The sequence below is a fragment of the Ambystoma mexicanum genome, chromosome 2p (genome assembly GCF_040938575.1).
Source record: "Ambystoma mexicanum isolate Mex_15411 chromosome 2p, UKY_AmexF1_1, whole genome shotgun sequence".
NCBI classification, from domain to species: Eukaryota; Metazoa; Chordata; class Amphibia; order Caudata; family Ambystomatidae; genus Ambystoma; species Ambystoma mexicanum.
The window spans coordinates 1,388,973,830-1,388,998,024 of NC_090923.1; the positions used below are offsets into that span (position 1 = coordinate 1,388,973,830).

Here is a 24,195-nt window from a genome sequence, read left to right on the forward strand (position 1 = left end):
TAAACTCTACCAGAGGGATTTAGGCTGTCTGTTTCCCAACTAAAAAAGTGTTCACAATTAGTTTGTGGAGGAACCAGTATTGCCAAAGCCAGTAGGATCAAGAAGATGGACCTTTGGGAAATCAGCAAAGTCACAGTAAAGTTGAAAGGCACCCGTTCTGATGAAGATCTTCAGAGAAAAGTTAAATACTCAGTCAGTGCTTCTTGGAGAAAGCACAGGAGCTCAAGATGAGCCTTGCCGATAGCACGCAGGCGCCAAGGCCTGTACAGTGGAGTTAAGGTAAACTCCAAATTGAAGAAAACCACACTCCCCAAGCAAAGGAGCACTAAAAATGGCCCAAGGTAAGTACAACCCAAGCCCCACGGTACCTTAAGAGTGAAGATAAAAATGTAGCTGCTCGCCTTCTAGGTGCAACGATGTAGACCATGATTTCTGCTCCTTGGTTGTGGTGACGAAAGGGGGCACCTGTGACTGGCTTCTGCGGCAGCACTCAGGAAAAAGGGTCGGCAGCAAAGGATTCAGCTCACTCCAGCGTCTTTGTGGTTTTGGTTCCTTTTTCTTAGCGCCAAGAAGAAACGAATATCGCTGGTTGGATTCTCTTCGATTACTTGGGCCTGAACTCTGGTGAGAGAACTTTAGGTGACAAATTCCTGCCTCTGGAGGTCCACACGGATGCCTGCAAAGTGTCAGCCGGATTTGATCTTTTGGAAGATGATGCACTCAGTAATGGTCCAGGTACCCCAGGTATTGGTGTTCTGCAGCCCAGGTAAGTCATAGGACGTCGGGGATGGCCCAAAATAAAGGTCTTTAGGCTAGGCTAGTTGCTCCCACCAACATAAGGGAGGAAGTAGTTGTTGGCCGGTCTTCCCTGTTGAGATGAAAACTGGGTCAGACAGCTGCAGGGCTTCACTGGGGTCTCCATGGCTGTTGAAGGTGCTGCTGGCACATCTGCTAGTCTTCTACTTCGGATTCCTTGTTCCAGTGGTCGACTGTCTGTAGTTCAAAAATCCTCAATTTATATGCTGGCACCCATTCATTCACTCCCATGGAGCTGTCAATCACCTGCGGGTACACTATCCTGCAGGACAGCCAGCTGCCCAGTTAGAATTGGTTTCAGCCAGGCACACCTACAGACAAAGGACAGTGGATTTTCGGGAGCACCCCTAACTTCCTCCCTTTCCAGACACACTGGAGCCTGGGCGGTCTTCAGGGCTGAAGCCCAACAAAGGCAAAACTTACAAAGGACTTAAATCTACATGGATTGATAGAAGAGTCCAGAACTGACAAACTAAAAATGGCGACAAGACGATGGGGGAATTTTGAGAAAATGGTCACCCAATGTTGCTGTACTGCAGCTGAGAAATCAGCCTGCTGGTAACCTGCACAAAAGGTAGTAAAAATTAACCACTGCCACCAGCCATTTCAAGTTTAGTCAGCGTAACAAAAAGTTTCGTTGGGAGTGGGAAAATGAATTATAATATAACCCTCCCAGAACCCCACATAAGGTGGTGTGTGCTGGACCCACAAAAGAAAAGGTAAGTTATCTAACTACTCTTGGGAACTGTAATTCTCACAGGAGAATGTATTTAAACATAGAGAAGTCCCAGGGACTCCTCAGTGTCGCAAAGGAAAAGGCAGATGCCTATATTAAACATATGGAGTTTACCAGACTCCATAAAACTGTAAAACTAAGAATCCCAGTTGGAGAAAAAGAATTGGTGAGTGGTAAAAAGGTTCACTCACTCAGGAGATTAAAATAAAAAAGTCCAGAGTCCAGCAAAAGTGTTGGGGGGTCTCGCAGCTGAAAGGGAATTAGCACGGAAACTGAAAGCTTTCCCTTACAGCTGATGATTTTAAGGAAGCCATTCATCACCTACCCCTAGGGTCCACAAGGGTACCCAGGACTGCAAGGCTTTCATACTGCATTTTGCTTATTAATGGCATGCAAAATTGTAAATGGAATGGCCGTGTGGGTTTTGCTCCTTCTCTGCCTGATCTTTGTTCGTCAGTTCTGCTTTCTAAACAGCCTGCCCTTTGTTTTGCAGGTACCTTTCTATGAATGGCTCGATTTGAAGTCTGGGTGGCTGAAGGTTGCCTACTTGAAAGATAAGATGGGCAAAGCTGTGGCAGAGGAAATGGCTAAATGAGAGCATGTCAGTCAAGCCTTGTATCTTTAAGACTCTTGAGCTGCAGAATACTGAGTCTGGAGCAGATCCTCAGTTTACAAAAACTGTACCCTTGGTTTTCACATTTTTTACATTAGCTGGACTTGAGGGACTTCAATGTTTTGGTGAGACCAGGAGATGTCCCCTGCTTGCTCAGGTTGTCTTCAGCCATGTGGTATTTGTGGACCGATTGTGTCAGGGTATGTAACAGAATACAGTGGAAGGATTTAAATGTTGCATATTAATAATGGGATTGGTACAATGTACAGACTAAACAGCGACACTCTTAAATATTTAATGTCCACGCCAGTCTGTTTTAAGATGAAAGTTTTATCAATTGAGCTGTAGCTTAATTTGATAAAAAACATATTCCAGAAAAAGTTTTTGTTGTTTTTTTGTTGTTCGTATAGACTGCTATAAAACATACTATAGCAGAAAGTGCAAAATATGTGTATCCTTGTACAGACTTTATGACTTTATGGCAGTCATTCACACTCCCAAAGAGAGACTAATGATGCATTTTCCCAAGTCCTGGTCCCATTTTTACCATACTTTGTGATGTCCATGTCTTCTCCGCCGATGCCAGAGAACCTCTCAGCTGAGCAATGAAACGGACTAGAGACGCTAATGCGCTGGCTTGTAAGTCTCGCTCTTTGCCATGGACCATCCACTGCTGAGTTTTCTTCCCATATAGCTCCCCCACCTGCCAGCACTGGAAGTTTCTTTGTGACACGCTGCAAAGTTTATAGGAAAGTCCTTTGTGGAGAGTTTCATACCTCCATTGAATGCTTTATTTCTAGCTCTTTTGTTTTCTTTGGCTACTCGTGGACAAATTGGGTTTCAAGACTTGCTGGTCTCACTCCCATTCTCCGAAGCCTACTCCATCGATGCATGTGTACAAAAAACTCATGGCCTGATTACATATTTTGTCAGAGCAAGGTTGTATACATTCCAAGATTTATTTCAACAGACAACTGATGCACACTTTTTTGGACTTTGCATGCAGAAAGAATAATCTGACAAAACTGGTAAGATCTTCAGTACCGTGCAAGAAGACTTCAATTGTTTATGTGATGCAGAGGGACTCTAGAGTCTCGTACTGAACTCTGGAAGTACAACTACAATCACATGTCTGTTCCATGACCTAACAAGAGGTTTTGACAGGTGTAGCTGCAAGGAGATGAGAAGATTTGGTTAAAGTACAGATTCTGAACTGCTCTGGTACCAGGGAGTATATTAACAGCAATTTGGCAACTAGAAAAGACAGAGGGCACATTAAAACAGACTGAACGTTAAAGCAAAACACTGACATCGTGGAAAATAGTAACATGGGAAAGGTGAACAGTTCGCTTACTACAGACTGTACTAGTAAGAAATTAACCAAAGTAGATTATATGCATTCGACCACTTCTGTGAGAGGAATTGAATCAGTACTTCTATCCATATGGGACAACCTAATAATGAAAGCAGACAACCGGACCCGATCAGCCCCATACTTCTAGACATATCAGTCACTTTCGACACAGACACAAACTAATCGAGATACTGGAGGAATGCAGCATTAAGACACTGCTGTACATTGGCTAAAATCTTTCCTCAGCAACCGAACGGCAAGTACTTGCCACCGTTTACATCTAACACCAAAAGCATCACCTGCGACATACTAGAAGGATCTAGCCTCTCCCCACTCCTCTTCAACATGTGTATGTCCCCCTAATGAAACTCATTCAAACCCATGGACTGACCGCCTACAAGTACGCAGATGATACCCACCTCCTCTTCAAGATCACCTCAAACCAAGACCCAAACACCCTCAATGCCTCACAGACATGTACACTTCAATGGCAATCGACAATCTTAAACTAAACCCGACCAGAACAGAAATAATCTGCCCTCTTAAAACTGCCCCATCCTCCTCCCTCCTCCGGGGAACACGCAAACACCTGAAATGGGAACCAAACCAGAGGCATCCACAGTGATATAAAAACCTGGGAATATAGTCATGCACAGACTCGCTAGAACCACAAGTAAACACAATAGCAAAGGAATGCTTTTACCTCCAGAGACTAATTGAGGCTGACGATCTCACAGACAAGTCTCCAGACACTCATACCACGGATGAGTTTGACAACCTTGTCGTTGGCGATGGTGGGCCAGAAAATCTGCTGCCAAGAGATTCACCTCAAGATTAAATTGGCTTGTTTCATGCCCTCATGGCACATGCAGCCAAAGTCTTCGACCATATACCAGAAGAACAAAGGAAGGAAGGTTTTCTTTTCCAAAGACTGGACGCCTTCAGAAAGTCTGTAGCACCCATTCCCATGTTGGAAGATATCTGGGAGAATGATCTGCTGGTCAAGAAGAACCTCCTTTCAGCACTTCCTAAGAGAGATCACCTGGAGAAAAAGTGCAGAGTACCAGATTCAGCTCCAAAGTGTCTTCACACTCAACCTTGCCCAGACTCTGTAGTCTCGGCAGCAGTGCGGAAACAATCCAACAATCCATCCTTCCACCTGCATGGTGCCACCGGACAAAGGGTAAGCAGCTCAATGCCTTTGGGAAGAGGGTTATATACACAGCCACAACTACCATCGAGGTGGCTAACTCATTGGCGATCCTCTCAAAGTATGATCGCAAGCTTTGGTACAAGATGGATTAAATCCTGGAATTTCTCCCAGATGATAAGCGGAACAAGGCACTCGCACTATGAGATGAAGGTGAGTCTGCATCAGACCATGCAATCACTGTGGCGCTAGACATCGCCAGTACAGGGTATCGGCAGCCGGGAGTTCGAACAAAAGTGGTCGATTTACCCTTTGACAGGGTAGACATTTTTGGGGAAAAAGTGGACAAAGCCCTGCAAACCATAAAAGCAAGGTTAGCGGCGAAATAGACTGTAGTCAATTTCCCTGTGAATACGATTTTAACATGGCCAAACACACCAAACCCATGCCTCCCCCCGCGCACCTAATTCCCCAGTGCATCCCTCAACACCCCCCTACTTACCTTTTCTCTGTCCACCGCCTCTCCTGAACCTGCGGCGTCAGTTCCGGCCCTATCCAACGCTGTAGGATCACCTTTTCTGTTTTGTTTTTCCTGTCCCCCGCCTCAAATGTTCAGGAAGCGGGGGACACCCCTGTCACCCCAAAAGGCCAACAATACAGCCCTACAACCCCAGCTCCCACATGTTCAGTATTTTTTATAATCAATCAAATGGTACTGGCCGTATTCGGTCAAATGTACCATTTGATCGATTATATTCGATCAAGTTGGGTGATTCCTAAAAGCATACACAGACACAGCTCATTCCCTGGGCACCCTCCCAAAACGCTGCCAGTTCTTTTGATCTGGGAAACCAAGATTCTCAAGGATGTACAGGTCCTCCTCTCCCGCAAACAGGGGAACCCGGCATCGACGCAGTGTTTAGGGTCCCAGCTGCTAAACGGCCATGACCAGCCCCGATGCCCGACAAACAGCGTCCATACCCTGTTAGGGGGTCGGTTGTCCAACTTTGTAACACAGTGGGAAAACATCACTATCAACAAATGGTGCTCAATATCAATCGTCAGGGTCACACCTTGGAATCCTGTGAAAATGCCCTTTCTTTCCTCCCATATCGAAAAAAGAAACAACATCAATCTTCCCTCCTGCTGGAGCTTCACACCCTGCTAAAAAAAAGGGGCCTGCAAAAGCCATCACATCGCGGCTCGGGAGTGTACTCCAGATACTTCCTAGTCAGATAAAAGTCTGGAGGATGGAGGCCCATACTAGATCTCGGGATGCTCAAAAAGTTTCCCATGGTCACTCTACAACACATTCAAGACTAGTTGGAACAAGGAGACTTCCTCTCCAATCTGGTCTTAAAGGATGCATACTGCCACATCCCCATACATTGACACAGATGAGTCTTTTGCATCGTAGTGCAAGGCAAGCACTATCAATTCAAAGCGCTGCCCTTTGGCCTAAAGTCAGCACCATGGGTGTTCACAAAATGCCTAGCTCTAGTGGCAGCCCACCTTAGGCGCTTAGGCATCTATGTCTTCCTCTACCTGGACGATTGGCGAGTGCGCTCCATTCTTGCCACTTGCAACACAGAACACTGACAAGACCATCCATTGCCGAACATCTCTGGAATTCTGCATCACTCAAATCACTTTATTTTGGCAACTTTCCATAAAAGAATAAAACACATATAGGTATACATGTAGACTTAAACAACACAGATCTTGAGAGAAGTGCAGAGTTCCAGCAAATGCAAATGCTGGAGTACAAAATGCAAACTGTTTATGCGTTTCAGATACCACAAGGTTAAAAATTAATCTAATCAAGTCTTTGACAATTTACACACATTAACATCCGTCTCCCCTGTTTGTTGTTATTATGGGCTAGGCCACTTTTGTGAACCCATCAACTAGCACAAATGGAGGATAACACAAATGCCCTCCTGGCCATGGCTTTTCTCAAGGATAGCAACGACCACAAACAGATGTTCTGCCCAGAGGAGATAGAACCAGGCTGGTCGGCATGTGTGAATTGTCTGTCTGCAAAGACTTGAGCAATGTTCTTGCCCTAATGTCCTTGAAGACTGGACAAAACAACACGAAGTGCAAAGTATCCTCCACAGCATCACAACCAAAAGGGCACGCCTTGCTCTCCCTGCCCCCTGTCCATCGAGATAATGTAGATCTTATTGAGAGGCAATAAAATCTTGCCCGGGATACAAGGTTTCTTTCGCCAGGATTATTTGCCCATAGTAAATACTTTTGTATTGTATCTGATGAAACCGTTGCCAGGTTTCTATTAGTGCCCTTTTCCAATTCCAAATATTCTCTCTCAGCCCTAGATATGGAAAAGGCCTGAAGCTTAAGCTTTGTCGCAACAGCTTTGGTGATTAACGTGTGGTTTGTCAGATGGTTTTCAGCGTTCAATTTTACCAGCCACTTCCTCCCCTCTGAAAGCCATGGGACTTTCTCAGGTCCACCTCTAACTGTCAGATTTTTAATCAGAGAGTGTTGCCCCGCTTTCGGGTCAGCCCATAGCCTAAGCCAGTGCAGGATTAGCTCCAACTCTTTCATCCTCCATGAACAGAATCCCTAGCTCAGTGTGGGTACCATAGTTTAGAGCCGATTGGGGAGACCAAGGATACGTTTCAAGAAATGGTTCTCCGAGCCTTGAATCTTTTTTGTTACCATATCCCCAGAGCGACGCTCCATATTTCGCAACTGCTTTAGCTTTGCTTACATATACAGTCTTTATCAGATCTAATGGCTTGGACCTGGACATTGACATAAATCTCCTGCCCCCCAAGGTATTCAATAAACCTAGCCCTTGTCAATATGGGACGCAGGTTTCATGTTTGGGGTTAGACGAATCCCATGGTAGTCAAAGTACATGACTCTCATGATTATTACACCCTTTGTGCAGATCAGTGCCATATTTGGGCTGTTCCTAGTTAAATGACAGGACATAACTGCCGGGCTTAGCGGCGTTGACCTTCAGGTCCAATGACGTCATGAAGTCTCTGTACGCCGTGACAAGGTATTGCAAGGCTCTTGATGTGCGTGCAATCAGGACCGTGTCATCGCCGTATGCCAAGACTGGATATGACTTCCCGTTGATTTTTGTCACATCAGTTGTAACTTGCATCAAAGCCTCCCGCAACCTATTGATGTACAAAGAGAACAAGACCAGAGCCGTCACACATCCCTGTCACACTCCTGCCTGGACTTGGAAGTCACTTCTCACACAGGCCTGGGTGTTTTTAAGCAAACTAATCAATAGGTAAGTTATCCCCACCGGACAACCCTGTGACTTGAGCACAGCCCACAACTTTTTACCTGTGTTTAGGTCCATAAAGGCAAGATATATGGGTTCGCCCCTTAGGTAGAGTGAATTTGCCAGGATCAGATAAAGATTGAAAATCTGCTCACTCGTACTTAGTCGTGGGGATAACCCAGGTATATCTAATAGAGCGCCTCTGGTGTCAATCCAAGATTCAATTTCCCCAGCAGCGCTCTTCCAAAGATTTTAGACAGAATCAAGGAGCGAGATTGGTCTATATGAGGACGCAATATTTCTTGGGCCCTTTTTGTAGATTGGTTGAATGATTGCCTTCCCCCATGATCCCAGAAATTGTACCTCTGAACACATGGCATTACATTCTCCATCAATTTTCTGAAATCCTGCATACAGCCTGCTCAAAGCTCTCTGTTCCTATCCTCACGACTCAAAGACTTAGCATGCCTTGCCACACCCTCAGTGGAAAGGGTCAAATCCACATAGACGATAGCGTCAGTCCGCTCCATCAAGTCTCTACTAGAGATGATGACCTCATGCATACTCATGAATTCCTCGACACCCGTTGCCTGTCGCAGCAAGTTTCAGGGTCCTTGGAAGACAGTTTTTAACCTAACACCACCTTTCCACAAAGTGCTCCAGTGGTGATGTCATCGCAACACCCTCATACAGGGTGCTCCCTTTCGCCTTCCAATAGAACAGGCTACAGTTACCATGGATGCCTCCCTAGAAAGGTGGGGAGCCCACACGTAACAGTACCACACAAGGGGGCTATGACAACCCGAAAACAAAGCCCTCCAAATCAACGTCCTGGAATTACGGGGGCAGTATTCTGGGCTCTGAAGTCCTTCAAGCCACAACTTCAGAACAATGTAGTCTGCATCTTCAAGGATAACACTACCACCATGCTCTACATCCGGAAACAGGGAGTACCTGCTCTCCAGTCTTGTCCACAGAAGCACAGGCGCTATGGTACTCTGCAATAGCGCACATGTTTCTCATCCCCTTCCACCGACCGGGGTATCACAATACCATTGCAGACTCTCTCAGCAGGGAGCTCTGGTCCTGCCACCAGTGGGAACTTCATCACAGCCAAGTTCTCTGTCTCTTCTCTCAGTGGGGGCACGCATGCATGGACTTGTTTGCCATGGCGACCAACACCAAGTGTACCTAGTTTGCCAGTCGATATCCCCAGATGTGGATTCTAGGGGACGCCTTCTCCTTGCTATGGGAGGGACTGTTCCTCTATGCCTTTGCTCCAATTCAACTAATCCTTCGAGTTCTAAATACATTCAAACAGAGCTGCTGCAAAATGATTCTGGTGGCTCGGGCATGGCCACGCCAAATTTGGTACTCTAACCTGCTCCATCTGTCAGTGGCCATTTGCATCAAACTGCCTCCTCTTCCCAACCTGCTCTCCAGAGACAGCGGGTCAGTGCTACGCCATGAACTGACATCCCTTAACTTGACATCTTGGCTCCCGCAGCAATAGAATTTAGGCATATCACATTTCCCCCAGAATGCAAACAAATTCTTACCAGGGCTAGAGCATCCTCTACGCTGTCATGTTATAAGCACAAATCGAAGCATTTTACAACTTTGGTGTGCATCCCAGCAGCTACAACCACTCCAGATCCGAGGTGCTCAAATATTGCCATACCACCTATCTCTGGCTAAGGCGGGTCTGGTGCATTCTTCCATCAAAGTGCATTTAGCAGCCATTTCCCACTACACATGCTCTCTAGACTAACCTTCTCTTTGGTCACAAGGACTCATCAAAGAGTTCCTCATGGGACTGTTCCAAGCAATTCTCCCCCTGGGCGAACCCCCCGCTCTAGCTTGGGAACTAAATATGGTCCATTCCAAGTCAATGGGCCCTGCATTTGAGCCTCTACATCGTGCTCTGCTACAATTCCTCTCCTGGGAGACAGGATTTATATTCTCCCATCACTTCAGCCAGGTGAGTAGGAGAATTGCAAGCCTTATCCTGCAAGCGACCATACCTGACTTCTCACCAGTCCATGGTTGTTCTCCAAACTAACCCTTCATTCATGCCAAAGGTTCCTTCGACCTTTCACCTAAATGAACTGCTGCTTCTACCTGTGTTCTTTGGCTCTCCTTCTACTCCAGCGAAACAGGACTTGCACTCTCGCAAATGCCCTCAAGTTTTATGTTACTGGCACAAAGGAGTTCCGCCAGTCATCGCATTTTATTGTGGCGTTCTGAGTTGCAGGCAATGGCAAAGCCCTGGCAAAGTGTTCCTTTTCCAGATGGCTATCTGGGTGCATCTCATATTGCCATCAACTGACCAACAGGCCCCTGTCAGGAAGACCAAGAGCACACTCGACCAGAGCCATGGCTTCTAATACAGCCTTCCGGTCGGGTGTCCCCCTGCTCAACATCTAAAGGGCAGCCTGGTGGAGGTCTGTCCATACCGTCCCTAAGTTCTACTGTGTCACAAATCAAGGGAGGAGAGGGTATCGACCCCCTCCCCCGAACCACAGAAGCCGAATAGGTCGACCCTCCCACCGTGGTTGACACGGCACCTGGATATTAATAAAAGAAGTACCCACGTGGCAGCCAATGGGGAGAGGGGGGATTAGGGAGGGGTTGTGGATAGGTAAGGGGAAGTTAGGAAAACCGGAAAGAGGGTAAGGAACACATGCATTGGATGGGTTGGGGGGTATTAGGGAAGAAATCTCACTCATGAATCAACAGTAGTCAATTACCACATGTCACGCTTTCACCTCGTCCCATTTCTCATACATCTAGGCCACCTCGTCCCATCTCTCATACATCTAGGCCAGGCAACATTCATACTGCATCAGTCACTTTGCCCCCAACCTTATTACCCCTTACCCACGTTCGGGGAGTGGCACGTGAGCGGGTTTACCCCAGGGGCCGAGCGCTCCACTCACACAGGCACGGGGATTCCCCATTCGTCCGCTGGCAGCTTCCGTGGCGTCTGCGGGATGCTGCGCGAGGGCGGTCGCTACGGCAATCACTGGGACGAATCCAGCGGTCACGTGGCACAACCCCGGGTCACGTGACGCGCTATACCACTTCACTCGCGGGTCATGTGACGTGGGGGCAGTGACTATTTATGCAATGAACTCCTGCGGCACCGCGCTTCACAGCTGTTCACTTCAGAGGACTCTGTATGGCGCTTTGGATACTTTGTTTCACGGCTTTTGATCACGGACTGTTTCACGACTTCTTGGATTACGCTCTCTGCCTAAACTGCCTGAATTGTTTACTTGACCTCGGACTGTTATTTGGACTGCCTCAGACGTTTTGGATTTGTCTTTCCTGCCTTCAAGCTCCATCAGCCTTTGTGATTCCAGCTCGCTTTGTCACTACAGGCGGGTAGGTTGGGGTTCACACCCAACCTGCTGTTCCTCCTTTCCCCTCTACCATCGGGGAGAGCCTGCTCACGTGTCATCCTCCACGGAACTACACCAAGCACAGGATATAGGGTCACAAAAACCCCTTGTTTAGGTAAGCCCCTGTATACTTATTAAGTCTCTCTTGTGTACTGTGCTCATTTGATTGCTAACCTAAGATTTCCTTTGCAGCGGTCTTGGGGTTATTCAACATTCTGTGGATCCGGGCTTTGAGGACTACCCACCTGTGGCCCCAATGATCGCATAGTGAGTGATCTTGTATTCTCTCTTTGTGATACTTGGGGACGCAGTTTCCATACTCTTTACGACAATCAAGATAACTGACAGACTGTGAAGCCTTCTTGTCGTGCAGAGTATGGAGGGCTCCACTGATGACCCCATGGCGGCTATGGTTCAAGCGATCACAGTACTAAGAGCAGACATGGCCGCAGCAACCTCAGCCCTTCACCAACGCCTGGATGCCATTCAGAGCGTCCGCCATCCTTTACCCGCAGACTCAGAATTCGGAGACCCCATACCACCAGCCCCAGTGCCCCAGGCCACGAGACCAGCATCTCCCGCCCCTGTGATACTTCCTTCTCCTTTTCCCCTGGTTGCACCCGAAAGATTTCAGGGAGATCCCAACAAATTCCGCACCTTTATCAACCAGTGCAAGTTACACTTTCTGTGTCGTCCCACTTCCTTCCCCGACTCTACTTCAAAGGTGGCATTTTTGTTGTCCCACTTGTCTGGTACGGCTGCAGCCTGGGCCAATCCCCTTCTTGAGAACGACAGCCCTACATTGTATGACTTTGACCTTTTAGTGGCCGAAATGTCACGCGTCTTTGACACCTGCCATAAGGTATAATCCCGGGATCTGGAACTGTTGGAATTACACCAGGGTAGAGGAACACTCATTGAATACCTCATGCGATTTAACCAATTGTCTGCTGAGACCTCCTGGCCAGAGAATAAGAAGGCTGTTGTTTTCTATAGGGAGTTAAATAATACCATGAAAGATTCTCTCTCAGTAGTGCCCTCCTTGCCCACGTTGTTCCCAGACTTAGTGGATCTGGCTCTTCAAATCGACGCCAGACGTTCAGAACGAAGATCCGAAACTGGCTTTTCTGGTCTCGCCTCCTCCATGGCATCCTCTCCCTCTGAGGCTGTTACAGAACCCATGCAAGTCAGTGGACTCCGTAGCCCGTTAACATCCACCGAAAGGGAACGCAGGAGGGTGGACAATGCATGTTATTACTGTGGGTTGGTTGGTCACTTTGTAAAGGAATGTCCCCGTTGCCCGAAACCCAAGGCCCAGGGTTTTCAGGAGGCTCGATCATAGTTCCGGGGACGGGATTGAGCACCATTGTCCAGCCCCGGATCCTGCACCTGCTTTCGGTACCATCAGATCCATTACAGTACAGGCGCTGCTACAACCCACCAGTGATGTCACACATCCAGTCACCATTATCATTGACTCTGGTGCTACTGGTAACTATATGGATATCACTCTGGCCCTCTCATTCAACCTTCCACTCATTACCAAGACACGACCCGAACCAGTACAATCCATAGACGGGAGCTCCTTGGTCACCGGCCCTGTCAAACAGACAGCCCCTCTTACAGTGATCATACAAACCACACATAAGGAGACCATCAGTTTCGACTTAATAACCATGCCACAATAGGGTGTCACTGTCATGCGACGCATTCCTACCTGGCGTCTGTAGCCCCGATTACGCACTTCCTAATTCCTGTCACGTGTTTCACGTCATGTCCACTTAACGGTCTAGTCTTCCTCCGTTTAAGCTAACGTGGCGTTATTTAAGCCACACCCTATCTTCCTTCTGTGCGTTGCAAACCTCCCGGTCAGCTGTGCTTTCTTTTGCTGCCGCGGTTTGCTGTACGCTGTATTCTGGCTCTGCTGAGCTTTCCTCTCTCTACTCCTCCTCGTCCTTTCAGGTTCCGATTCTCGGGACCTTTGTCTCTCTATTTTCCTTCTTATTCTTTGGTTTATTTACCATCCTGTTTACTTGCAATTTTTCCGTTTTATTTGTTGTGGGAGTTATTACATTTCCTACACTTCCTGTTTCCTGTTATTCCTTCCACGCTCTCTATTACTGAGTATTGTTGATTTCCGTTGAGTTCAACTGCTACAACCTCCATCAGGATTCCCACCTGCCGTTGTGATTTCCTGGGGTTTTTGCCTTCACTTGGCTTTTTTCCCCCTTTCCGGTCTCTCCCGGGAGGGGGTCACAGTCAGGGCGTTCCTATCGTTCTCACTGTGGCTTCTTCTCTTGGGAGATATCCGCAACAAAGAAAAAAAGAAAAGGACTACAGAGCGCATCGAACTCTCAGATCTATTGAAGAGGACTCTGATTCAACAGGTGAGGAGGTTAAAGAGGGAAGCGGGGATATTGACATCGAGATTGTTGACAGTCATCCTGGGCATTCCTTGGCTGCGGTTACACAACCCGTTAATCAATTGGAAGACGGGTACCGTGCACTTTGAATCTGATGTCTGTCAAGACTTTTGCCTCTCGACATCACCTAGTGGGAGTATTTGTTACGCTCACCTGGCTCCCACAGGGGAGTCGGTCGGACCCGGACAGCTGCGGTCTCCACCCACGTGATGCGTAGTGCAGCGATGACTGACTGGATCTGCCCTCCTAATCTTGTCTGCTTAACCCGTAGAAATATTCTCCTGCAAGTGGAGAGATGGATTTAGCCACTTGTGGATTCAAGTGATGGCAGCCCCACAGTCCTCCCAAACTAATCACCTCCGAAATGCCCTCACAGCAATCTCACCTTATATTCTTGAAAGATGAGCTCTCCATCCTGCGTGGATTTGCAGGGGCGCGTCGATTCCAGTTACTTCACTGGTTTGAAGGCTCGGGAGAGTTCCGGTGAGTATTGACTCTGAGGTTCCTGGTGAGGACCAGTAAGTATTAAGTTCATAGAGTTCAATATGTCCGATGTGCACTCTTGTTCCCCCCCTTCCTTTCTTGTCTTGCAGCTGGCTCGTGAAAAGATGCTCTTGTGGCAGCTGGTGGCGCTCAGGTAAGAGTCTGTATTACCCGCCGTGTCCGGGAAATTTGCACGAGGAAAACGTGTTGTTTTGTCTCTCTTTACAGATGCAGCACGTGAAAATATGGAGAGTCACAAAAGGATGCCTCCGGTGGTAAATCAGGTAAGTCTATGGTGGTAAGAATTATATTTGTTGGTTCCCTCGGCTCACCTTGTGGTTTTCTTTTGTCTCCTATGTGCCGAAGTTCGGCGAAGAAATGATGGAGGCAGCTCTGATCCAAAGGATGCTGTGAAGACTGGTAAGTATGGCGCGGCGCTGCAGCTGGAGGTGCGGTGCGTGCAGAAATGATGTTCTTTACAGGTCCGGAGACCAGATGGATCCAGAATCAGGTGTGGAATAGAAATAAGTTTGTTTTCTAACCTTGTCCCTTTCTTTCCTCTTTGTTTTAGGAGCTCTGGATTTGAGGCGGGCGTGGCAGAAGACTGGATGCAGGCTGCAGGCACGGTGAGTGTTACGCTGCTCGATGCAGAATAACGCGAAGCATGTGTTGCTGGTCGGGTGTGGTTTAAATAGCCTCAAAAGTAGTCCCAGGTAAGAAGTCCCTAGAACCACACCCGAGTAAAAAATAGTCCCTGTAGAAAAATAGTCCCTTTCATGCTTCATGTTGGATTGGAGTCATTTGCAGCATGGTCTGCCTGAGGTAAGTAATGACTATGAGCCTGGCGCCTTAGGCGCCAGGACTGATTCCTACTATGAGCCTGGCGCCTAAGGTGCCAGGACTGAACCCAGATAGCCCCTAGCCGGGGCTGCTGACATTTCACTAAATGTCTAGATGCCTGCTCCCAGTGCTGATGGGCTTGGTCCGGATGCCTGGGGGTAGGCATCATGACAGTAATCCAGCCCAGGTTCTTGGCTCTGTTGCACAACTGTCCTTAGAGACGCCTCGGTTCTCTGCGACCGAGGCACACGTAGTGGGCCTGGTAGCGGGGGCAGTTCCAGAAGCCTATCAGGATTTTCAAGACGTTTTTGATAAGGGCTCATCAGAGGTCCTTCCACCCCATAGGGAATACGACTGTCCCATAGAGCTGTTACCAGAGTCTGTGGTTCCCTCAGGGCTTATATATTCCTCATCTCCTGTGGAAGAACAGACGCTGAAGTTCTACATACAAGAATCCTTACGTAAGGGCCATATCCGTCCATCTTCGTCCCCTGCTGCCAGTCCCATCTTCTTTGTACCGAAAGAAAGAGGGTGACCTCCGCCCATGTGTCGATTATCGACGCCTGAATGCTATTACCAAAAAGGATCGTTATCCAATACCACTTATCACACCTTTGTTGGATTGCCTCACGCATGCATCAGTGTACACCAAGCTTGACCTTCGGGGTGCGTACAATCTGGTATGCGTGAGAAAAGGGGACAAGTGGAAAACTGCCTTTTGCACTCGTTACGGTCTTTATGAATACCTCGTTATGCTGTTCGGCCTTTGTAACGCTCCTGCCACATTTCAATGGTTTATGAATGAGATATTTAACGACATTCTGGACGTTAACATGGTGGTCTATTTAGACGATATCCTCATCTTTTCACGCTCTCACGAAGAACACGTCTTGGTGTTGAGGCGATTACGCACCTTCTTCCTTTTTGCAAAACCCGAAAAATGCCAATTTCACACTGACAACATTGAGTTCTTAGGGTTCCATATCTCCCCTGATGGCCTCGCTATGAATCAAGCCAAAGTCAAGGCGGTTTTGGAGTGGCCGGTCCCTATGACCCGTAAAGCATTGCAGTCCTTTCTGGGGTTCGCAAATTTCTATAGAAGGTTCATTTCCGGGTTTTACTCCATTGCAGCCCCTCTCACTCTCCTCACCAGTCCTATTGTCCCGTACATATGGTCTGACGAACAGCAGCTCGCATTTGACGCCCTCAAAGCAGGTTTCACCACGGCCCCTGCCCTCCAGCATCCGGATCCCGAATTGCCCTTTGTAGTTGAGGCTGACGCATCCTCGTTCGCTCTAGGGGCGATCTTGTCTCAGAAATGCCCTGCTACCGAACAGCTACATCCAGTCGCTTTTCATTCTCGGAAATTCACTCCCACGGAATGCCACTATACCGTGACCGAGAAGGAGCTCCTGGCTGTTAAGGAGGCTTTCCAGGTTTGGCGCCACCATCTCTTAGGGGCGAAACACCGGGTGATGGTTTTCTCGGATCATCAGAATCTCCGCGACCTGGCATCACTCAAGTGCTTGAATAGCCATCAAGTCAGGTGGCATTTATTCTTTGCCGCATATGACTTCCAGATCACGCATCGTCCTGGTTCGGCCCATGGTAAGGCGGATGCTTTGTCCCATTCTCCTGGTGGGGTTTCATTTCCCACCTACCCTGAGAGACTACTCGACATGAAACATGTCATTTGTCTTTGTACACCGTCTTTACCCCTCCTGGATAGGGTTTGCACATGGACTACTGCCCATCCGTCTTTGCTCGTCTTTGCTCTCAGACTGGGACTTAGTGGTGCGGGACGGTCTGCCTTTCTTTCAAAACAAGTTATTCCTGCCTACCACTGACGCCCGCAATCTGGCCCTTGAATGGTCTCATGACCTTCCTGTTCATGCACATCCCGGTCAACGAAGAACTCTCTCTACTACAACACTGGTGTTGGTGGCCTTCTATTAGACGGGATGTAGAATGCTACGTCAACACCTGCACTGTTTGTGCCCACTGCAAACATCGGAAAGGACGTCCTTTGGGTCTTTTGCCCATTCCCCCCAGGCCTTGGCATACCTTAACAATGGATTTTGTGACGGACCTTCCAAAGGTGCAGGGTTATGACTCCGTCTGGGTGGTGGTGGACTCGTTCACCAAGATGGCCCGGTTTATTCCGTGCTCGGGCATTCCTTCAGCTCCGGCCCTGGCGGGGCTGTTCTTTAGATCCATCGTCTGCCTTTTTGGTTTATCCTCGATTTTGGTCTCTGACAGAGGTCCCCAATTTACTTCCTGTTTCTGGCGCGCTTTGACTAAATTGGTGGGGATTGATTTGCGTTATTCTTCGGCCTATCACCCTGAGACAGACAGGCAGACTGAAAGGGTCAACCAAACCATGGAGCAGTACCTGCGGTGTTTGACGCTTCAGCACCAGCGATCCTGGTTTCATATCTTGCACTTGGCGGAATTTGCATATAACAACGCGGTCCATTCTTCCACTGGTTTCTCCCCCTTCTATGCCATGTACGGTCAGCATCCGAAAGTCCTACCCATTCCCGATTACTTTCTATCTGGTAATCCGTCCGCCTCCGCCTTATTAAGTCTCTTATGTACTGTGCTCATTTGATTGCTAACCTAAGCTTTCCTTTGCAGCGGTCTTGAGGTTATTCAACATTCCGTGGATCCGGGCTTTGAGGACTACCCACCTGTGGCCCCAATGATCGCATAGGGAGTGATCTTGTATTCTCTCTTTGTGGTACTTGGGGACGGAGGTTCCATACTCTTCACGACAATCAAGATACCTGACACCACAACTCTGTACACCTTAACCCTAGATCTCAAAACCTGACACTCCTCCCTACACCTGAAGTCTATTACCCTTCTTAGTTGGTTGAACACATAACATGAACCTTATATCAGCAGAGCTGAACATACCTTAAAAGCACATATCATGGAGGTTAGTGCAGCATAGCACAAGAACATAGAACCTTATAAAACATGAGGCAAGACATGACTCTGAGAGCAAGCAGTATGGCACAGACAAGGGAATTCCCATTCCATGAAAACTAGACACATGGCCCATAGGGCGAGCAACAGGAAAGCAAACAAACACATATTACATTGAGGAGCGCCCCTTCCTTATTGCCTGAGGAGCAACCCCTATCTCATCATGTAATACTCTTATGATCGTGACCCTTAACCTTTTCAGCAAAACACAATGTGTGCTTTCCTTTCTCTGTGTGCAGGCTTTGGAGTGGCAAGGATCAGTATGCTAATTAAAGTTCCACATCAGTTCCATAACGTGTCATTATGCGATGGTGGAGCCTCGCCTTGTAGGACTCTCTGATAGCTTGTGCATGTAACATGTACGTAGTAGTCCCTGCACCCTCCCCTACATCACAAACAGTTCCCACACTTATCTGAGCGTCTGTGAGCCTTGCGAGGCAATCCGGACTCTGTAGAATGATGCAGAGTTTTGCCGGCCCGCTTCTGTTCACCGCAGTTGCTCGGGTCTTATTTCAGCATTCCTCCAGCGTCCCTCAGTTCTCCAGCTTTCCTCCTGCAAACCGCCGTGACCGCCCGTGCTGCATACCATTAATAATCCACATATGAGCATGGGCGGCCGGCGCATTAAGAAGGCTCCTGATTAATGTCAGCTGGGCTGACGCGCAAAAACCCCAGAACTACCCGCTAGCTCCCAGGCTGCTGGGTAATGTAGTTATACAGTCATTTTCTGCAAACAGTGTGTCTTTTCCTGCCCCACACCCAATTCCTGACATACTGCAGGGATTCCAGGGACGAGTTGTGTTGGCCAGGCAGTGCTCTGCAACCAGTTTACATGAGGTGAGTGTTCCAGAGATTATTTCAGTTGCTTCTGTAGAGCTGTACCACCTCCCATTGGTTGTGTATATGTACTGCTGTATAATGGTATTTAATAAGCATGTGAATCCATGAAAGATCCAATGCTGGAGAAGGAACAAGTTACTTACCTGTAACTCCTGTTCTCTAGCATTGCTATCTTCCATGGATTCACATGTGACCCTCTTGCCTACCCCTCTCTGACTCTTCTTGGTTCAAACTGCCACATTACATGCGCTTCCAAATCTATAGATGGACAACAGGGGTGGAGCTAAGGAGGATTGGCTTGGTCAGTATGACCCAAAGTGACACTGATAGACTACTAAAGTGACGAGTAGTTTTAAGCTTTAAAGCTAAACTACTTTAATATTACCGAGGATTCCCAGCCTGATGACGGGATATTCAATAAGCATGTGAATCCATAAAAGATACCAATGCTAGAGAACAGGAGTTACAGGTAACTAGTTCCGTTTTGTGTGTGCGGGGTGATTATTGGAATATGACAGTGTATTTATCTAATGACACACACTCTGAAAAATGTATCCCTGAATGTCCAGCAGCTCAGTTCTCTGTGCAAATGGAAACTGTTCCTGTGGAAATTGCATGATTTTGTAGTGAATAGCCCACATGTTTGCAGGTGATTCATTTATAAAGAGAAGACCAACAAAGTTTTGGGTCAAAATGGTTTCCGTGACCATTCTTTTCTTCCTTTGGTGAGGATAAACATGCCAAACGGATGCAAAGATGAGTAATACGCTAAAGCAGACTGACATTATACTACTAACAGGTGTACAATCTCTACTTGCAGAATAAAAATCATGACTGTGCCCTTGTGCAAAATGTAATTGTAATAGTCAATGGATTTAGGCCTCCCATCCCTGGGTAAAGGGTTCGGCCACTTGCATGTCATCATCAGGCATGTGCTTGATTCAGTGCCTATGTGGGCTTCACTGTGTAGGGGAAACGGCAGGTCAAATACAGAGACTTAATGTATATGCATAGGACATTCGGACCAAATCTGGGAAACCTACCTTATTTATTTTATTAATTGTTTGCTTGTTAGGTGCTTATACAGAAAATTAATTCGGTTTCAATGCACCCACAGGGCAACAGGGAGGGAACATGGTATTGCAATACAATTAAAATATACAAAAAATACAGTGGGGGAAGGGACGGCCGATCCCACTATGCCTTGTGAGTGTTCAGAACGTGCAAGTGCAGCAAGGAAGTGGGCAGTGGGGTAGGTGCTGAGGTGTCCGTGCTCTAGGGTGAGCCACATATGAAGTGCACAGTATCATAAGTCCTATGCGTCCAGGAGCCGTGTTGGGTGGAAACATGCATGTCTCCAGTGTGCAGGGTGTGCCGAGGTAGACACAAGCTGGGGAGATTGGGAGTGAGTGGTCAGGGACCCGAGGATGCATAACTGTCCAAGACACCAATAACAGCAACTGTGAAAATAGCAGAGAAGGGAAGGAGGAGGAAAAGAGGAAAGTCTTGAGGTGCTTTCGGAACTTAAGACGATCTTGCTCAAGACGCACAGGGAGTGGAAGGCTGCTCCATAGGAGGGCTCCAGCTGAGGAAAGTGAACAACCTATTGCTCTCTGTTTGGTGAAATGCATTACACACAGGGAGTTGGTGGCAGAGGAATGTAGAGGTCTAGAAGGAGAGTATTTTGTAAGAGAGAGTTGCAGATAGTGTGGTCCCGGCCCCAGACAGCCTTGTGGATGATGCAGAGGGATTTGAATTTGATTTGTGCAGCAACCGGGAGCCAGTGGAGACTTTTTAGGGCAGGAGAGATGCAGTCCCTGGCTTAAGGCCAAGGGTAAGTCTTGAAGCGCTATTCTGGATTAGCTGAAGGGGTCGCAAACTGGAATATTCAAGACGTTTAACACATTGAATCGTTCAGTGGCACAGTTACATTTCAGGAATATGCAAGTGAATGAAAGACACAGGAGAGTTGGCAATTACACCTTGACATTAAAAGTTAGAAAAAATTTATTATTTGGTTTTGAAAGTTTCTGAGGCCTGAAGGTTTCAATGAGGGTAACCCCATGGCACATGCTGTTTTAAACTCCAAATAGAAGAAACTGAAAACTGAGTGGTCATTTTAAAAAAACACTTTTCCCTGTGTAACCGCCTTGCCATTTAGTAGCCTCTGAATGCCGTATTTCTTTTTAATTGGTCAGTAAATGGGTAAAAAGCTGCCAGGATGGAAGGGGTTAAGCTGTTCGATCAGTAGTTATTTGTGTGCTTTCATACTGATTGTTGATTGGTTGGGGGTTCTCTAATGTGGTGTCATGTGCCTGACCATAGGTGGTAGCATCGTGTCTCCATGTAGATTATAAATACGTAGCTGTTTACCCGGTGACTGGAAGGGCCTAAACCCTATGACAAGGGGACTTCTAGCCTACCCACCACTGTTCATGTTTTTACCGAAGTATTATGGGGTGATGAAGTGTATGAGAGTGGCTGCATCATGTCACTGGAGTCGGTATACCTCTACAGGTATACAGCAAAGTGTTGCCCCAAGACATCAAATGTAGAGACTGTCATATGTCTATTATTGGCCCCTTGTAAATACTGGGAATTTCAGTGAGTTATTCCTAATGCATTTTGCATTCACTCTTCAGGTTTGTACCTCAGGTAGCCTACATAGTCCAACTGACCTGTTATTACTGCAGTGTATCCGGGTAGAAGACTTTGGGTTTAGGGGGTAGGGGGACAAAAGAGGAATTTTTCCAACAAAAATGAAATTTAAATGGGGTCATATTCATTTTTTGTATCCTATTGCTCCTGTTGTGGTGACTGGTTACCTAAACCTGGGTGCCATCACGCCTCTGTTATAGTACTGAAAATGCACTGGATTCACTCATAACTTGTACATACGTTGCCAACATTTAGGTTTACAAACTTTAGTCATTATGCCAAAAAATGAAAAACGTCATTCACACCCTCTCACACTTTTGTGGTGTGTATGAAAGATTTCTGTTGTGTAACTACACAATGCTGTTTGATTCCTATTGCCCGTAATGTAAGAGGTGGAGGCACTTTTCCTAAACTACTGACCAACTGCACACAGGGTCCATGATTCTACTTCAAGACCAGGGACTTGTATTATGCTTCTCTTACTTTAATGTCAGAGAACGGCATCTTCAAAGTAACTGTATAAACCATGAAGACTAAATCACAACTAAACTGCATTTCCCAAAATTCTGGGGAAAAAGCGTTGTTCAGTCCCAAAGAGTATGCGACAGTTCTTAACCAATCATGTCCTGGCCGGCTATAGGGGTCACTTCCCCTGCATCAACTTCCTCTTTCTTTGATGCTCAGGGGACAGTTAAGTAACTCAAGTCGAGCAAGGACCCTGACTCTGCCTCTGGGCACAGTCATGCCTCAGATAGGAACAGCTGGTCTGAGGAGCGAACTTCCCCCAGTAGGAGATCGAGATCTTTGAGGACGCCCCACCTGCGGGAGTCCAAGAAAAGGCCAAGCTTCCCGACACTGGGTTTGCTGCTGAGTCGGGCAGAGCGCGATTGTCATCGCCATCAACCTCCAAGGTGAGCCTGCCGACGAAGGGGGCCTCTTCGAAGAGAAAGTACGGCCGCGGACTACGCCATTACGGTGGCAGTGGACATCGCAGACACAGGTTTCTGCCAAATGGTAACGAGTGACCCTTCGTTAATGAGGGTGGTTTAAGGCCACAAACCACCTCCAGGACGTTCAGGCAATGGTGCTGGTTATGCCGTTCGACAGTGAAATCCTCTTTGGAAAGACCGTTGATGACTCGGAAGCCATTAAGACCAACACGGAGACGGCGCGCTCGCTGGGAACCCTCCAACAATGTTGGCTGTCGTCCTTTCTGACATCCAGAGGAAAGTCTGTCAGGCACTCCAAGGCATATACTACACCGTACAGGCAGCCTCCTCGCTCCTCCACTCAAGAAGCATACAGGGGTCGCGCTCAGGCTTACAGCAGCGAAGGACCGCTTTGGCACTGCCTACAGGGCAGGGCACTGATCCCCAAACAGGCCTGAAACGGCTGTGGCCTCTGGCCCCCACTCATGAACCCCAGTGGGAGGCCGGCTGGCGAAGTTTGTCAGCGCATGGAAGCTCACCACCGACAGATGGGTGATGGACATGCTCAATCAGGGGCATACCTTGGAGTTCCAACGCAGTTGTCTGCGTATTCCACCGGTGCCTCGGCAGGAACAACACAGACCATAGCTTCTGCAAGAGGTGCGTACCGTGCTACAAAAGAGGGCGATAGAACCCGTTCCCCAGCACCTCCGGGGCTCCGGAGTATACTCTCAATACTTTCTAGTTCGAAAGCAGAGCGGGGGTTGGAGGCCAATCCTGCATCTGCATCGTCTCAACAAGTACTTGGTCCCAGACGTTTAGGACGATCACGTTACAACACATGCTCGGCCAGCTGGAGGAAGGAGATTTTTTGACATTGTTCGATCTGGAGGAAGCCTACTTCCACATCCCCATTCACAGTAAATACTGCAAATTCCTACGATTAGTGGTGCAGGGGTGACACTATCCATTCAAGGTGCTTCCCTTGGGCCTAAAATTGGCTCCAAGGGTCTTTACAAAGTGCTTAGCCCCGGTGGCAGCACATCTTTGTCTGCAGGGCATCCACCTATACCCTTACATGGATGATTGGCTCGTTCGAACCCGCTCCCATGCTCTGGCGAGCGAGTAAACATCAAGGACCGTACATCTGCTGACAGAGTTGGAGATCTCCATAAACTATGCGAAGTCCATCTTGACGCAATCTCAGAACACGCTGTTTCTGGGTGCCCGGCTCAACACAGTTTGGTGTCTTCCCTCAGAGGAGAGGGTGGTGGCCATCCAGGGAAAAGTTCAGCGTCTGTCATCGGCGCAGACGGCCACAGTCCGGCCCATCAAGTCGCTGCTGGGCATAATGGCCTCCTGCATCAGCCTTGTCTGCCTCTGCTGATTGCAGATGAGGCCTCTCCAGGAGTTCCTGGATGCGAGGTGGATGCAAGTGTCGGGGACATTTGCAGACACGATTACCTTCAACGAGGAGTTATGTCAAACAATACAGTGGTGGGGCGTACGGCTGCATCTCGTCCAAGGGTCCCTGTTTCAAGTTCCGCCTTACATGGCGACAAGTCACCACAGACGCCTCTTTAGAAGGCTGGGGAGCCCACACTGGGTAGTTGTTCACCGAAGTCTCTCGCAGCTGGAAGAAAAGGGTCTCCACATCAATGCTGTGGAACTTTGGGCCGTGTTTTCT

General features: G+C 47.8%; 1 protein-coding gene across 3 annotated transcripts in view; it reads left to right on the top strand.

Moving 5' to 3' along the window:
- The window catches only part of TBRG4 (transforming growth factor beta regulator 4), a 282,366-nt gene extending 279,821 nt beyond the window's left edge, over window positions 1–2,545 (top strand). For all 3 annotated transcript variants that reach the window (XM_069645809.1, XM_069645808.1, XM_069645807.1), the window contains exon 11: window positions 2,046–2,545. In XM_069645809.1, the coding sequence (XP_069501910.1) occupies window positions 2,046–2,147 (102 nt within the window). In that variant the 3' untranslated portion in view covers window positions 2,148–2,545. The remainder of the gene's footprint in view (window positions 1–2,045) is intronic.
- The last annotated feature ends 21,650 nt before the right edge of the window (window positions 2,546–24,195 follow it).